This window comes from Stigmatopora nigra, chromosome 10 (genome assembly GCF_051989575.1).
Source record: "Stigmatopora nigra isolate UIUO_SnigA chromosome 10, RoL_Snig_1.1, whole genome shotgun sequence".
NCBI classification, from domain to species: domain Eukaryota; kingdom Metazoa; phylum Chordata; class Actinopteri; order Syngnathiformes; family Syngnathidae; genus Stigmatopora; species Stigmatopora nigra.
Window position 1 is genome coordinate 2,376,008 of NC_135517.1, and position 16,957 is coordinate 2,392,964.

The 16,957-nt window shown below is 35.2% G+C and overlaps 4 protein-coding genes and 1 long non-coding RNA gene across 9 annotated transcripts in view; 2 read left to right on the top strand and 3 right to left on the bottom strand.

Moving 5' to 3' along the window:
- Positions 1 to 5,998, top strand: part of epha2a (eph receptor A2 a) — a 37,180-nt gene extending 31,182 nt beyond the window's left edge. For 4 of the 5 annotated variants that reach the window (XM_077725423.1, XM_077725424.1, XM_077725420.1 and 1 more), the window contains 7 exons: positions 38 to 421; positions 1,093 to 1,154; positions 1,244 to 1,453; positions 1,527 to 1,676; positions 2,320 to 2,513; positions 2,593 to 2,748; positions 5,294 to 5,998. In XM_077725423.1, coding sequence (XP_077581549.1) covers positions 38 to 421; positions 1,093 to 1,154; positions 1,244 to 1,453; positions 1,527 to 1,676; positions 2,320 to 2,513; positions 2,593 to 2,748; positions 5,294 to 5,402 — 1,265 coding nt within the window. In that variant the 3' untranslated portion in view covers positions 5,403 to 5,998. The remainder of the gene's footprint in view (positions 1 to 37; positions 422 to 1,092; positions 1,155 to 1,243; positions 1,454 to 1,526; positions 1,677 to 2,319; positions 2,514 to 2,592; positions 2,749 to 5,293) is intronic. The other variant, XM_077725422.1, reaches the window with a different exon arrangement.
- Positions 31 to 9,161, bottom strand: LOC144202591 (uncharacterized). The gene is made up of 4 exons (XR_013327515.1): positions 8,735 to 9,161; positions 6,735 to 6,854; positions 5,284 to 5,467; positions 31 to 325 (listed from the first exon to the last, which is right to left on the bottom strand). It is a non-coding gene; the product is annotated as an uncharacterized LOC144202591 (long non-coding RNA).
- Positions 8,812 to 10,916, top strand: cplane2 (ciliogenesis and planar polarity effector 2). Its single transcript, XM_077725425.1, has 5 exons — positions 8,812 to 9,032; positions 9,100 to 9,252; positions 9,574 to 9,698; positions 9,766 to 9,905; positions 10,457 to 10,916. Exons 1-5 carry the CDS (start codon positions 8,921 to 8,923, stop codon positions 10,644 to 10,646), a joined length of 720 nt encoding a protein of 239 aa, XP_077581551.1. The 5' UTR covers positions 8,812 to 8,920; the 3' UTR covers positions 10,647 to 10,916.
- A 1,420-nt stretch (positions 10,917 to 12,336) lies between these two features.
- Positions 12,337 to 14,126, bottom strand: LOC144203423 (rho guanine nucleotide exchange factor 19). The gene is made up of 5 exons (XM_077726853.1): positions 13,980 to 14,126; positions 13,773 to 13,902; positions 13,232 to 13,306; positions 13,048 to 13,140; positions 12,337 to 12,504 (listed from the first exon to the last, which is right to left on the bottom strand). The coding sequence occupies exons 1-5, from the start codon at positions 14,123 to 14,125 to the stop codon at positions 12,352 to 12,354; spliced, it is 597 nt and encodes a 198-aa protein (XP_077582979.1). The 5' UTR covers position 14,126; the 3' UTR covers positions 12,337 to 12,351.
- A 619-nt stretch (positions 14,127 to 14,745) lies between these two features.
- LOC144202629 (uncharacterized) lies at positions 14,746 to 16,940 on the bottom strand. Its single transcript, XM_077725482.1, has 5 exons — positions 16,697 to 16,940; positions 15,884 to 16,012; positions 15,740 to 15,816; positions 15,389 to 15,663; positions 14,746 to 14,910 (listed from the first exon to the last, which is right to left on the bottom strand). The coding sequence occupies exons 1-5, from the start codon at positions 16,906 to 16,908 to the stop codon at positions 14,746 to 14,748; spliced, it is 858 nt and encodes a 285-aa protein (XP_077581608.1). The 5' UTR covers positions 16,909 to 16,940.
- Between the last annotated feature and the right edge of the window lie 17 nt (positions 16,941 to 16,957).

Below are 16,957 nucleotides of genomic sequence, written 5' to 3' on the forward strand. Positions count from 1 at the left end.
TATTTAATTGATTTGTTGTTTTTTTTATTGTGTTTAGATCAGTTAAAGCCTTTAAAAACTTACGTGGATCCACACATGTACGAAGATCCCAACATCGCTATCCAAAAGTTTGTGACGGAAATTGATCCAAATGTCATCGGGAAGCAGAAAGTTATTGGCGTGGGTGAGTGTTTTGGGCGGTTAGATGTCGGAATCCGAGATTGTAATGGTGTGTCTTCTTCTGTTTGTCCACTAGGGGAGTTTGGTGAAGTTTTCAGGGGAGTGATGAAGTCCCCATCCCGGGGAGAGGTGGCTGTTGCTATTAAGACCCTCAAACCGGGTTACTCTGAAAAGCAAAGACAAGATTTTCTGAGTGAGGCTAGCATCATGGGACAGTTCTCGCATCCCAACATCATTCGTTTGGAGGGAGTCGTCACCAAATGTAAGATTTTTTATGTTTTTTGATGGGTGGTAACAAACTTTTTTGAGCTGTGGTACACTTTTTGCAGTGTAAAAATCTCATGGAACACTCTGATTTTTTTAAAATTTAAAACTAAGTCGCCTATATTAGCAATAGTCATTTGCATCAAAGTTTTATCAGCAGGGATCACAAACCCTTCAAAATAATTAAAAAATCAATTTTTTTTGAACAACTTCTGGTTCGAGTGATGCAAAAATAAGTGATGTTATGTTTTTAAGCGCATCATTTTAGGACTTTTCTCCAAATATGACTTAAATCTCCTAATATTACGCAAAAAAAAAAAAGTTGTGCTCACGGACTTTAGTACGTTGGCAAGAACTGATGCTCTAGAACCCAAACAACTTCTGCTTCATTTTAGAGAAAAATAAGCAACAAAATGACTGTTTTACAATTCAAATCTTAGAATAGTACAACCTATAATTAAATATTTTTTCAGCTTTTTTTAGATTTTAACCTTGTAATAGTTCAATTTTAATCTCCTACATTAATTTTTCTCTCTGAATATTACATTGTATGATTCCCCAAACCACATCTGACCAATACTTACATCTCATTGGTTGGGAAACACTGTACTTTGTCTTAAATTGGTCAAAAACAATGACGAAATGACTCCCTTCCTTTTTATTTTACAGTCAAACACGCCATGATTGTAACCGAATACATGGAAAATGGCGCTCTTGACCTCTACCTCAAGGTAAGAACAAGATTACAAACAATGGGTGGTCCTTACACTGGATCATAGTTCAAATTTGAACCCTAACCCTCATCCATTCATTCCTACAGGATCGGGACGGTGAAATTCCCGCTTACCAGCTAGCGGGAATGCTCCGCGGAATTGCCGCTGGGATGAAATACCTCTCCGACATGAACTACGTACACCGAGACCTGGCTGCAAGAAACGTTCTGGTCAACAGCGACCTGGAGTGCAAAGTGTCCGACTTTGGGCTGTCCCGCGTCCTGGAGGACGACGCTGAAGGGACTTATACTACTAAAGTAAGTCTATTGACAGCTAGGTTTTTGTCTTTGGGGCGCCAAGCCTGACTGGTTGTTGTTCTTATCTACGCAGGGTGGCAAAATTCCCATTCGCTGGACGGCACCTGAAGCCATCGCGTATAGGAAGTTCACTTCGGCCAGCGATGTGTGGAGTTACGGGATTGTCATGTGGGAGGTCATGGCTTTTGGAGAGAGGCCATATTGGGACATGAGCAACCATGAGGTAAGGCTTAATGGGGCGATACATTTGTTTACAGTAATCCCTCGAATATCGCGGTTAATGTTGACCAGAAATGCTTCGCAACGTGCTCGTAACATAACATAAATGAATTTGGATTACGATGCAGACACTCAAATATAACTTTAATCTAACCTTACACTAAACTTAATTCTAATATAGTTTTAAATTTTGATACCTTTCTTCTCCATTTTCATTATATAAATATAGCGCATCAGAAAGCAATGTACTTCATTCTAATTTACTTTGACATTTGATACATTTCTTCTCCCGGGTTGGCTCTATTAGCCCCGCCTCCACCCTAACTTCCATATGCAACCTATCAATGGTTATTTGCTTTTGTCTTCCCTTCAAAAATTCTGAAAATGATGCACACAAATGTCCTCACAATAGAATAACTCACAACCACTTGCCAACGAGAAGTAGTATATACTCCTCTCGTATTAGCGAACAAGCTCCGCCTTTCGCACTGACTAACAGGCAAAAAAAAAACACTGAAAAAAATGCAATGCCCCGCCCAGTGCTCATAGAGACATTACACGAGGGAATTTGGACCAGAAAGACAGTGGCCATGATGTTCTTATGAGCAGCAACCAATTGAGATCTGTTTTTTTTTTTTGTTGGCCAGGTGATGAAAGCCATCAACGAGGCTTTTCGACTACCCGCCCCCATGGATTGCCCCTCCGCCATTTACCAACTGATGCTCCAATGCTGGCAACACGACCGCTCCAAGAGACCTCGTTTTACTGACATTGTCAACATTCTGGACAAGCTTCTTCAAAGTCCAGAATCTTTGAGCACCATTGCTGACTTTGACCCACGGTATGCCCCCAAAAAAACTTTTTAAAGTCTATCCATTTGACTACAACACGACATTTAACAGCTATTTGTCTACTACTAGTGTATCCATCCGCCTGCCCAGTACCAGCGGCTGTGACGGCACCATGTTCCGTTCGGTTCCAGAGTGGCTGGAGTCCATCAAAATGAGCCAATATAACGAGAGCTTCGCCCGGGCGGGGGTGTCCAACATGGAGCAGGTGCTCGCCCTCAGGCCTGAGTAAGTATACGTGCGAGGGATTTGGCGGTACATACCAGCTGGGATCAAAAGAATACACTGTGTTGGCAACATTTGATAGGATTGTTTGGAATTTTAGTCTCACTGTTGCATACCAGTCTGTTGGTAGTTGGACTTGAACTGGGGGCCACTAAATTACTTTAACATGATTGTTTTTAGCATTTTACATTAGCTAGTTACGCATGATAGGAAGTACAGGGTCATTTAGATTAGATTTGATTCAACTTTATTGAAGTAACAAGAAGGTGAATATACAGACACAGAGTAATACATTGTAGAGCTAAACAAAATAGATAAGTAAATACATATATAAGCATGTTACATAAACTAATGAAATTTTATACCAGGTCTAATTTATATTTTTTTGTATAGGTATATGTATATACATATGTATATACATATACATATGTATATGCATATGTATATATACATATACATGTACATGTATATATACATATACATGTACAGGTATATATATACATATACATGTACATGTATATATACATATACATGTACATGTATATATACATGTACATGTATATATACATATACATGTACATGTATATATACATATACATGTACATGTATATATACATATACATGTACATGTATATATACATGTACATGTACATGTATATATACATGTACATGTACATGTACATGTATATATACATGTACATGTACATGTATATATACATGTACATGTACATGTACATGTATATATATATACATATACATGTACATGTATATATATACATATACATGTACATGTATATATATACATATACATGTACATGTATATATATACATATACATGTACATGTATATATATACATATACATGTACATGTATATATATACATATACATGTACATGTATATATATACATATACATGTACATGTATATATATACATATACATGTACATGTATATATATACATATACATGTACATGTATATATACATATACATGTACATGTATATATACATGTACATGTATATATACATATACATGTACATGTATATATACATATACATGTACATGTATATATACATATACATGTACATGTATATATACATGTACATGTATATATACATGTACATGTACATGTATATATACATGTACATGTACATGTATATATACATGTACATGTATATATACATGTACATGTACATGTATATATACATGTACATGTACATGTATATATACATGTACATGTACATATATATATACATGTACATGTACATGTATATATACATGTATATATACATATACATATACATGTATATATACATATACATATACATGTATATATACATATACATGTATATATACATATACATGTATATACACATATACATGTAAATACACATATACATGTAAATACACATATACATGTATATACACATATACATGTATATACACATATACATGTATATACACATATACATGTATATACACATATACATGTATATATACATATACATGTATATATACATATACATTTATATCATACCATATACATGTATATGTATATACATATACATGTATATGTATATACATATACATGTATATGTATATACATATACATGTATATGTATATACATATACATGTATATGTATATACATATACATGTATATACATATACATGTATATGTATATACATATACATGTATATGTATATACATATACATGTATATGTATATACATATACATGTATATGTATATACATATACATGTATATGTATATACATATACATGTATATGTATATACATATACATGTATATGTATATACATATACATGTATATGTATATACATATACATGTATATGTATATACATATACATGTATATGTATATACATATACATGTATATGTATATACATATACATGTATATGTATATACATATACATGTATATACATATACATATACATGTATATACATATACATGTATATGTATATACATATACATGTATATGTATATACATATACATGTATATGTATATACATATACATGTACATGTATATACATATACATGTACATGTATATACATATACATGTACATGTATATGTATATACATGTACATGTATATACATAATGTGTATATACATGTATATGTATATACATAGTGTACATACATGTATATGTATATACATATACATGTATATGTATATACATATACATGTATATGTATATACATATACATGTATATGTATATACATATACATGTATATGTATATACATATACATGTATATGTATATACATATACATGTATATGTATATACATATACATGTATATGTATATACATATACATGTATGTACACTATGTATATACATATACATGTATATACACATTATGTATATACATATACATATGTATATACACTATGTATATACATATATATACATATACATATGTATATACATATGTATATGTATATATTTTTAATAAAATACACATAGCTTAACACTCAGGTTAGATTTTTCTAAGTACTTAACATTTCTTCTTACCTCCTTCAAGGGACATCAGAAATATCGGCGTCCGTTTGCCGGGCCACATGAAAAGAATCGTCTACAGCATCCTCGGCCTAAAAGACGAATGCAGTTCCCTCAGCGTCTTCGCCGTTTAACCGCCGCATTCCCAACGGCTGCATTTGATTGGCCAGGACTGAAAATGCAGGGGTAGATCCTCTCGCTGTTTCAAAAAAAGAAAGAAGAAGAAGAAAATGACTGAACAGGAACCTGAAGGCAACGCCGACAGAAAACGAGACTGACACAAAAAACTCTGAAAACTGAAACAAAAGTGGAAGAAAAGTTAAAGATAACCGAGAGCGCTTTTGGGTTTTGTTTTGATCCGAATAGTAAAAACGCTCTTTGTGATTAAGGGCATCTTTTTTTTGTTGTTATTGTTGTTGTTTAAATGAATATTCAGGATCCAAACATTTATTTTTGTACACACGTGTTCTGGAAATCGAACTGTTGGCAAAGATTGTTCCGCTCAGGGTAAAGAATCACATGTTCTTATTTGAATTTTTTTTTTTTGTAGTTTTTGGTTCCATCTTACTCAAAATCATCTTACTTGTTGTTTACATGTCTTAATACCGCTGAAGATGTTTATTTAATATTTATTTTATATTTATGTTATTGTTACGCCAAGAATTCTAATGTTGAGCATGTAATGTCGGGCAATTAATTTGAGTGTAAATAAAACCAAGAGTTGCCTTTACGCTTGTCAATTACTCCAAATTAAATATCAAGGAAATATTGTGGGTTTTCTCTGGGTACTCCATTTTTCTCCCACATTCCAAAGACATGTTACATTAATTGGTATGTGTGGGTTTTCTCTGGGTACTCCATTTTATCCCACATTCCAAAGACATTAAGTTAATTGGACTGTGGGTTTTCTCCGGGTACTCCCACATTCCAAAGACATGCATGGAAAATTCCTTGGACTGTGTGGGTTTTCTCTGGGTACTCCAGTTTCCTCCCACATTCCAAAAAAACATGCCTGGCAAGTTAATTGGACTGTGTGGGTTTTCTCTGGGTACTCCAGTTTCCTCCCACATTCCAAAAAAACATGCAATGCAAGTTAATTGGACTGATTGGGTTTTCTCTGGGTACTCCAGTTTCCACCCACATTCGAAAAAAACATGCATGGCAAGTTAATTGGACTGCGTGGGTTTTCTCTGGGTACTCCATTTTCCACCCACATTCCAAACATGCATGGTAAGTTAATTGGACTGTGTGGGTTTTCTCCGGGTACTCCAGTTTCCCCCCACATTCCAAAGACATGTTAATTTAATTGGACTGTGTGGGTTTTCTCCAGGTACTCCAGTTTCCTCCCACATTCCAAAGACAAGAATGCTAAGTTAATTGGACTGTGTGGGTTTTCTTCGGGTACTCCAGTTTCCTCCCACATTCCAAAGACATGCATGGTAAATTATAGACAAAATTTCCCCTACCTTTGAGTGATAGGCAGTTTTTCTCATCCTGCCATGCGATTGGCTGACCACCAATTCAAGGTGTCTCCTCTGCCTCTGGCCTGAAGTCAGTTGGGATGGGCTCCAGCACCCCCTATGACCCTATTGAGGATAAAGAGGTTCAGAAAATTAGATGAAGTGTCTTATCAATAAAGCAACATTGTGTGTATACTTTGAGGAGAAAGGGTAGAGGCGTGTTATCTTAACTGGATTTTTTTTTTGGAGAAACGGGTTGACTTTGCCAAAGTGAAGTTGAATTTTACACGTACACGCGAGTGTGTTCTGGCAACCTAGCTACCCCAACAAACACACACACAAAAGACAGCATTGGAAAAGTGGAGTACACATGTATAGTTTTTAAACAGCCCAACCTTTTTCATTGAAACAACGATTTGTTGATCACTATAGAAACTAGCCAAAAAGAATATTATTAATTTGAGTAATTATACTCTTAATTTGCCTTGGCAATTTGTTATAATATTAGATTTTTTAGATATAATAGCTGATTATTGTTTTGTTATGATTTTTGGTCGGACTGCCCCAACTACATGATAATCACGGACAATTTTAGATATAATATTTTGTTTTTTTATATTAATGGATTAAATTAACTGGATTAAAAGGCCCTGAATATTCCATTTTCATAGATGATAAACAAAGTTTATTTTAGCTTTTTTTAAATATATTTTTAGATTTTACAAAATGATTTTTGAACTAAAAACACCCAAAAAAATGATTAAAAAATGACAATTATTGATTTAAAGGGGGGAAAATCCGGAAATTTGATATACATCTATCCTCTTCATTTTAATTTGATCCTAAAACAGAAAGTCGGCACTCATTAACTTTCTCGGACCGCACAAAATAATGCGGCGGGCCAAATTAAGCCCCCGGGCCGCCACTTTGACACCAATTTAAAGTGGAAAAGACCTGATAATAGAAATTCATTTACATTTTCAGTACACACATCATCTCACTAGGCATATATATCTGTTTTAATCTTTGTGGACGTTATGAGTCAAGTGAGACCTGTTTGATAGGAATGCAACAACTCCCATTAAAAGAATACGTTAGGAAATCCAACATGAAAGCATAAAGAAAATTCCAAAGTATCTCCGCCTCAGGACAGCATTTAAGTTCACTCATTTATAGGTTAGACACGCAAAGGCATGTTTCGGATACCTTATACCGAGGATAATATTATACCGTGTGATGATGCTATGTGGGGAACACCTGTTTTTCTTTCTTATTCACTGATCCAAACAATGGGGAATTGTGTGTCACGGTCATTGTATTTTATGAGCTGTAAAAGTAATAATGCCATGGGGGGAGGCAGAGGGTAAAGGAATATTTGAGTTCAAAGTGAATGAATATCGTTAACGACGACATATGGGGTGTTTAAAAGTATTTCCTTTTTGTGTTTTAAATTGGTATTAAATTTCAACAGATGTGCGTTGAGACGGTAAAAAGGGCGCTTAGCACCCTCCAGTGGCAATACACATTATGGCTACATTTTAGACGAATATTGCTACATTGGGAATTAGAAAATTTAGGCGTTTATTAAAATATTTTAGATTAACGCTATTTGATTCAAGTAGTAAGTATGATTAGTTTTAACTTTAATGAATGCTCAATGAGTATTAGTTGGGGAAATATTAGTCAAGTGAGTTATGTGCTAAGGGTTTACAAATGAAAATTAAATTAAATTAATAACTAGTGCAGGATTTGGTTAGTACCCGAACTGACTATCCAGTTTAATCATAATCAGGCAAATTTGTAGTTTAGGAGAACGTCATTTTTCATTTTACTGCGAGCCAAACATTGCAATGCAACATCGGTTTTCAGCGCGATCGCTCATGAGGTGGAGCTTTTACAATTCGTAAGCTTTGAACTAATATAACCTAAAGTGCCTTAAATTGATCTGATCCCCTCTTGTTTTGCAAAGTTGTGCTTTCGATCGAAATAGAAAATAGTGCACGTACATTGAACTCCATTGGCAACGTCACAGCGTGGAGGATACCGGAAACAAAAGACAGAGTCTCGAAAATGACGTCATATTATTGCGACTGTCTGGAAAAGAAAATATAGTCACGTGATAATGGCCAAAACACGGACAATCTTAATAACATCTTAACGAATATTTAGATTTTTCTCCTCCTCACTACAAGATGACTGATGCTCCAAAACAAGGTTCTATTGTCGTATCCGACTGGCACCAATGCAAAGAAAGCAAAGAATACTTCAGCAAGATCCTCCACAAGAAAAAACGGAAGATATTCGGTAATCTTCAAAACAAAATGTGATATTTTGTCAGCCAATCGGATTCATGTAATTTTTTTATTGACAGGCCTATTGGAATCTCCAGTGATGCCTCCACAAGTCCCCGTAAACACAGTCCACTATAAAGTCTTCCTATCGGGCAAAAGTGGGGTTGGTAAAACATCTCTTGCTGCACGATTGGCCGGCTTGGAAATACCCAGCATGCACTACGAAACTACAGGTAAGAACCCTGGTTCTTGCTATAATTCATCTTAAACAGGTCCAATTACAGTTATACCTTGAGATACGAGCGTGATGCGTTCAAGGACTGAGCTCATATTGATTTACTCGTATCTCAAATCAACATATCCCATAAAAATGAACTAAAAACAAATTAATTTGTTCCAACCTTCTGAAAAAGCATCAACAACAAGATATTGGATTGGAAAAATCATTATTTGTTCCAATTCAACATATATTAACAGAGTAACAAATAACTAGTGGTTATGATGTTTAATAGTACTAAAATTGGACATTGATGTATTTTTTTTTGGGGACCAAGGCATTGAGACTACTGTTATTTACTGGCCGGCCAAGCTGAAAGAAAGCAGTACAGTGCTGTTCTTTCGTTTCCAGTTTTGGGACTGCGGAGAAACTGCCTTACGGCGGTTTGACCACCTGCTACCGGTACGTCTGGTTATTTATCATATGAATAAATAACTCTTAAAACAATTTTTTTAATCCTTCCTTCCAGTCTTGTAAGGAGAAGGCAGATGCTGTTCTTTTCCTGTTCTCTTTTACTGATAGAACATCTTTTGATGACCTACCCAATCAAATTACAAAGTGGAACGAGTCAGCTGAGGGTTCAATTGCCACTTTGGTGGTCGGAACAAAGTATCCTTTCAGATGTTTATCGATCATTTTCCATGGATAGCTGAAATAAGTTTGAATGCAATTGATTATGTACACTGAATTTTTATATCTTTCCAATTTAGCTGCAGTAGAGGGCGTGGCCTTAAGGATTTTAGAAATAAATTACTTTACATCATCTATCATAAAACAGGGGAAGTATTCTCTACTGGACATAATAGTAGAATTATGCAGTCTTGGGCTATTAAAACCTAAGATAACTGGTGTGAAAGTGGCAGCCCAAGGCCCAAGTGCGGCCCGAGAAAGTTAATCATAAGTGCCGACTTTCTGTTTTAGGATCAAATTAAAATAAATAGTATAGATGTTAAATTGTCTGATTTCCCCCTTTTAAATCAATAGTCATTTTTTAATCATTTTTTTCTATTTTTGGTTCAAATATCAATTATAAAACCTAAAAATATATATAAAAAAAAAGCTAAAATAAACTGTTTTAGGTCTATAAAAAAACTAAATATTCAGGGCTTTTAATCAATTTCTTATATAAAATTGTCATTTCCTTGACATTTTTTTTTCTGATACGACCTGTTCATGCACTGTGACGTCTCTGAAAAGGACTTGGAGGTCTTTCAGAAGACTTGGCAAATACCAGTATTGCGCACAGGTAGCGGGGAGGAACCTCACAGGATAAACACCGTTGCTCCTGTCCTCGACAGCCTGGCAGAAAGTCTATGGCATCAAGACTGCACTGCTGGCAGCATCTCCTAGCAGCCACCATAGCATTATTATTATTAAAATACTGCTTTTTTTGTAACAGGAAAGATTTTACATTATCCACTTAGTACATAAGATGTTACTGGTTCTAAAATGTCAATCACCAGCATTAGAACCTCAAACAGAAAGCAAAATTTCTGTGATATGTTTTATACTTATGACTTACTTTGTTGTTTTTCACAATATATGAGCCATAACTTTTGTTTTTACATTTTTTTACCCCTGTTGTGGTATTTAACTATTAAAAATATATACTGATAAAACCTTGACTGACCTTTATTAATCAAGTTTATCATCTAAAATTTTTGTCCACACATTAAAATATGAATTTAAACTAATTAGTATTTTATCCACATTAAAAATGTCATCAAAACAACCCTGTTTTTGCCTTTATGGAATTCAAATGAAATTAAAAATAGAATTGGTGTTGACATTTTTATTTATCACCAATTTGAAAACTTCACATTTAAAAACAAATCAAATCATTTAAAACAATGCCAGCTTTCTGTCTAATTAAAGTGAAAATGTGCTTAATTCAAATCACCTGCCAATATATAAAAAATGTGATATTTAGTTAAGTATTAATCAGTGTTAAATGGCCACAAGTGCAAGTAAAAGTGAACAATTTTGGAGATGCAGAAAGTAAAGAAAAATAAAAGTTTTAGTCACCACACTCGAGTACCCTCATCCACTCCTCCTTGTCTGACCTGTGGCCAAAATTAAATTTAAATTAAATTTAATGATAGCAACCCCCAAACAAACATAGTATTTCAAATCACCCACCCATAATTAGTCAAATAAACTGAAGCACCCCACCTTCATGCTCCGGAAAACCAAATACAGCTAAATTGGAATAAGTTAGCCCAGTATCAATGATTGTACTTTCAGGACTATAAGGCGCACCGTCAATGAATGACACATTTTAATTTTTTTCCATATATAAAGCACACTGGATTATAAGCCACCCTGTCTATTTAGTAGAAAATTTAAGACTTTAAAGTGCGCCTTATAGTCATTAAAATACAGTAAGTACTACAAACTGCACATATTTTGATGTTAAGTGTTGACCTCTCATTTTACCGTATTTTCTCGCATATTAGCCGCATCCGCAGAATTCATTCATAGACGTGAAAATGATTTTTTTAAAGCATTTTCTGTTTATCTTTTCTCTATTTAAAATAAATGACCGTATCGGCTGCATTGCCTTGCGTTATAGCGTTTAGACTTTGTCACCTTGCATTTTCGTGCATGTTAAGTCTAATTTATGCGCATATAAGCCTTACCCTCAATTCAGTCATCATTTTTTGTGACAAATACGGCTTATATGCGAGAAAATACATTCCCCCATTTTGCTTTTTTCACATAAAAGAAATTATGCCTTGGATTTGACAATCTGACACACCCCCTTTAAACTAATGGTGTTTAGCTACTACATATAAACAATGATGTACTCTACCATTCTCACATACCTGCTGTGTGCAACAAGAATCATAGCCGTCGGGTGTCCAGTTCCACTCCGAGAGAAATGCAACAGGAATGAATCTGGCGGTAGGCCCAGAGTTTTGGTCTTCAGCGGGGCAGCGTGTACATATTTGGGAAACACTGCATGATCTTCTACTAGAAAGCAATCCTCCCTGACAAGAGAGTAGACCATTAAATGAAGTTTGAAATAACATAAGCACACATAGTAGCAGTGTTGTTACTTTTTTGATGACATGATCAACAAGTCATTGAAGAGATGAAGGTGGACGCCAGTTAGAGAAGTTCTAGGATTGGGGCCGGAGTCTACAGTTAGTAGGCTTAAAGGACCCTCGTGTACCAAGAAACGTCCACTAATGACCAGAGGAAGTGCCTGAAAGATTGCAAAGTTGGATGATATAATGCATGTTCAATAGGCTATAGATCAGTGTTTATGAATTATAAGGTATAGAACAGGGGTGGGTATACTTTTGGGCCCGGGAGGGGCGGCACATTGACTTTAAAAATTTGACAGATGGGCGGGGTCAGCACAAGATAGGATACATATAAAAAAGTGCATCCGTTAACAGTACATATGAAACATAAACAGAAAAAAAAGGACTAAAGTATTAACATACTTATCACTCATCATTAAAGTACTAAAAAGTACAAAGTACAGTCATAAGGAATGTATTAAGAAATATTAAAATATAATTTAAAAAAGATAGAGGGCGCTGTAAAACACCAAAAACAAATAAGAGCGGACAGAGCTACTGCCACTGGCTTCCGCGTGACAGCGCCATCTTGGGGGGAAAAAAATATTTGGACAACGTCGGCAGGCCGGATTAAAAAGCTTAGCGGGCCGGATGTGGCCCGCGGGCCAGAGGTTGCCCATTCCTGATCATGTCGGTTAAGCATAAGACAAAGAAATAGTGACCTTGAATTTGCCAAAATCCAGCATCTTCTCCAGGGAAACCAGTTGCTCGATGACTTTCATTTTTTTAACACCGTCATTGCACTCGATCACAATCTGGTCCAAACAAGGAAACCCATTAGGAAAGCAATATCATACTGTTTTTATTTATTTGTCATGTAATTGAATGGAAAGAAAGTAAAGATACCTGATGAATGGCCTCCTTTGCTTTTTGGAGATGTAACTCTTCATCGGAATCGGGTTCTGTTAGTTTAAGGATAGTCTAAAGGGGAAAAATGTATTTGGTACATTAGCAAAAAATATCATTCATATTTTGTAATGGTTCGATTGTTTAACAGTGTACAGCTGGGGTATTTTATATCAGGATATTCATGAATATCTAATATTTAGTATTTTTTTCATATTAGCTACACCCTTAAAATTGAATTTGACAATTTCTCTCGTATAAGCCGCCCCCTGATTCATAATTTTCACCTCCATATTCATAGTTTTAATTGGGAGTACAAATGTGATACTTTGATAGGAAAATCTTTATAAAAATCATCACAAGTGGTATTTTTTTCACGTTTTATGCAAAATACAGTTAATTTGTTTCCTTAAATTTCATCAATCTTCGTCCAAATAAATTATGTTAAGCATTTTCAGCGTACTGACTAATTTATGCGCATATAAGCCTTACCCATATCATTTTTTTAGTGACAAATACAACATGTGAGAAAATACAGTACCTCCAGAATAAGTTTAACACGGGTGATTCTTTGGAAGGGAAGAACTAGGAAGGATTTAAGACTTTGTCGCTGGCAAATTGGTTCGCCTTCCAACTCCTTCAGAGACGATATGAAGCCTCGATTCTGCTGCCTGGAGACAGAAGACAAAAAAATAAGCTTGAAGGCTCATAAAAAGCACTGTGGAGGAATAAAGTTGGGTAGACGCACAGTAAGTGACTGATGAGAGCTTCCTGGTACATCATGTTGGTGACATAAGGCACATAACGGGCCCGGAAGGCGGGGCAGTGATCCAGTACAATGTCCCCAAGCTGGGACATGAACACGTTCTGGGTCAAGCGGTGCTCCAGGTCCATGAGAAACCTGGAACAGATCAAATGTTAAGGGAAACCACAGTGACATGTGTCAAAGTGGCGGGTCGGGGGCCAAATCTGGCCCGCCGCATCATTTTGTGTGGCCTGGGAAAGTAAATCATGAGTGCTGACTTTGTTTTAGGATCAGATTAAAATGAAGAAAATAGATGTATATTAAATTTACTGATTTTCCCCCTTTTAAATCAATAATTGTAATTTTTTAATGAAATTTTGTGTTTTTAGTTAAAATATAATTTTGTAAAATCTAAAAATATATTTTAAAAAATCTATAATAAACATTGTTTTAGATCTATAAAAAATGAATAAGGATTTTAATCCAATTAATTTAATCCATTTATAAAAATAAAAAATATAATATATCAAAAAGAAATCTGCCATTTTATTATTTTTTGAAGTTAATAAAAATATGAAAATTCAACCTGTATTATTATTATTATTTTTAAATAGGGGTGACCCTATTTTGTGATTTTTATTGAATATCGCAGCCATGTTTGGTTTACATTAACCACAATATTCAAAGGATTACTGTATATTTTACTCGAAGATTTTCTGTTTAAATATTCATGTCCTTGTAAAAAAAAAATTGAGTGGTTGTGGTGGTATTACTTTTCACTGGTAGCCTTCACATGACGAATGTTGGAAAATAAAGTATGATGCTCCAGTCGGGAAATGGTGGATTTGAGGGCATGTGATGAGCTAAAGTGATCCACAGCGATGCCCAGGCTTCTCAGGTAAGATGCTTCAGAGCCAATCAGCTCAAACATGGACTGCAGACAGAAAGAAAACTGTATTCAAATAAAAGTAGGACCTTAAAGTGGTTAGGTTTGGCACCCAATATTGGAGCAAAATTGTAAAAATTCAACAATTAAGCCAATATTAACACTCAGGCTTATATGCGAGTAAATAGGGTATCTGGTACTTCACATTTTCTAATGTTCCTCTGCACAAGAAGATACAAAACTGTTTAGTTTGGGAATTTTAAACCCATAAAAATCAACACTGGAAAACCAGATTCAAGAAATTGAAAAAAACCCATCAAAATTGTAAAATTCAACGATTAAGCCAAATTTTAACACCGGCTTATATGCGAGTAAATACGGTATCTGGTTCTTGTACAACACATTTTCATTTTTTTCCCTGCACAAGAAAATGCAAAACATTTTAGTTTTGGAGTTTTTAAGCCCATAAACATTGGAAAACACACTGGAAGACCAGATTCAAGAAATTGAAAAAAACCCATCAAACCTCTTGAAGTCGGATCTGTTGGGTTGTCAGTCCACCAAGCAGACCAGCAGCCTTCACCTCATCCAGTTCTTGCCAAAGGGTACATTTGGACACTCTGATAACAGGATGTTCTGGTGGCGAAGGTGACGTCTCCTGAGGTGAGCCAAGTGGTCGAAGACGGCATTGCAGAGACTCCAAGAACTGTGGGGCGATCAGTCCGGATAAGGAGGTCTTCAGGTTAAGTTTTTGGAGGTCATCTCTGACTGCCTGAATGCAGTAGTCCTGGTAGAGTGGAACTGCAAAATAGAAATGACCAAAAGCTTCAATAAATTGACAATATATTAAAAAAACGGGAAAAAAATGGATACTTACAGATGTTAATGTACTTTGACTGAAAGGTCACATTGTCGTCTTCATCGCCCTCTTCATCCTCAATGGGATCCTCAGGCCTGGAATGGAAATTAAGTTTAGTTTCAATGTCAATTATGTTTAATATCATTTCTTTAAAAGACTTACTCTTCATTTGTGGTGTCAACTTCATTGCCAGGACTTGAATACAAGTTGGGTACAAAGCTCTTTTTTCCAAAAGTCCAAACTCCCGCCGCAGAAATTGACTTGATGATTGACGATATGTCTGAAAAACGGCTTTAAGACAAGAATTAAACAAAAAAATTGACTTAACCAATGTCCCCAAAAATATAAATATGGTAAGAAATTCAGAAGGCCCATTCTGTGATAAAATTCATTTTTAAGGACATCTTTTGAAACCTAAACATGAATTTCTTTCACCCTTGAAAGCATGAATGAACTCTTTAGTCCAGTTTATTTAGTATTTTGGTTCACTTTGGCCTTATATGAATTTGTATCTCAAATCAATCCAATGCCAAAAGTAAGCTCTGAAAGTATTGGACAAAAAAAAAACCACAAAAAAATGTCAGATATTTAAAAAAAATATACAAACCTCTGAACTGAGACAATACTATTAAATATGCCTTAGTTTACAAAATCTTCCAAAACTAAGCTCCTCCCCCACTACAAGATTTTCTACAAAAAAAATTCCAACACATCAACAAGGGCTGGCTCTAGAGGTGACTGTGTAGTTCCCTTCAAAAAGTGCTAAATTAGCCAAACTTAATCGCAACTAGCATACATGAACTCTTGGCCAATCATCTTACAGCCTGGCTAACAGATGAACAAAATTACAATCACAACATTGTGTAAAACTGTACTAAGTGTGTCTAGTATGTGTCATTGTTTTCCTTCAACCTACACAAGGGACTAAAGATGGAAAATAGCCATTGGGAAAAAAAACATCACTATAGTCCTCACTTGTTAGCCTGGCTTGGTTGTGCCAGATCACTTCCAAGTTCTTCCACGTTTAAGTCCAATGAGCAAGGCACTTCATCGGTCGCCATATCGGGGTAATCGAGGGTACTCCTTCCTCGATAGACGTCTTCAAAGTAGGCGAGTAGTTTAGCAAAGGCTTCAGCGCCACCGCAGCTTCTGATGCTGTTAGTGCGAGAGCTGCCAAATTCAGCCATTTTGTCCAAGAAAATCTGCCAAAAAGTCCTAATTAAAAGGCAAGAGTTA

Coding starts and splice junctions, on each gene's coding strand:
- cplane2 (XM_077725425.1), top strand. CDS start 8,921: ATGACTGATGCTCCAAAACAAGGTTCTATTGTCGTATCCGACTGGCAC. Junction 9,033..9,099: donor GAAAAAACGGAAGATATTCG/GTAATCTTCAAA, acceptor TTTTATTGACAG/GCCTATTGGAATCTCCAGTG. Junction 9,253..9,573: donor CATGCACTACGAAACTACAG/GTAAGAACCCTG, acceptor TTGGGGACCAAG/GCATTGAGACTACTGTTATT.
- LOC144203423 (XM_077726853.1), bottom strand. CDS start 14,125: ATGGACCTGGAGCACCGCTTGACCCAGAACGTGTTCATGTCCCAGCTT. Junction 13,307..13,772: donor GTGTTAAACTTATTCTGGAG/GTACTGTATTTT, acceptor TTTCCCCTTTAG/ACTATCCTTAAACTAACAGA. Junction 13,141..13,231: donor CAAAGGAGGCCATTCATCAG/GTATCTTTACTT, acceptor TGTTTGGACCAG/ATTGTGATCGAGTGCAATGA.
- LOC144202629 (XM_077725482.1), bottom strand. CDS start 16,908: ATGGCTGAATTTGGCAGCTCTCGCACTAACAGCATCAGAAGCTGCGGT. Junction 16,013..16,696: donor CAACCAAGCCAGGCTAACAA/GTGAGGACTATA, acceptor CTTGTCTTAAAG/CCGTTTTTCAGACATATCGT. Junction 15,817..15,883: donor GTTGACACCACAAATGAAGA/GTAAGTCTTTTA, acceptor TTTCCATTCCAG/GCCTGAGGATCCCATTGAGG.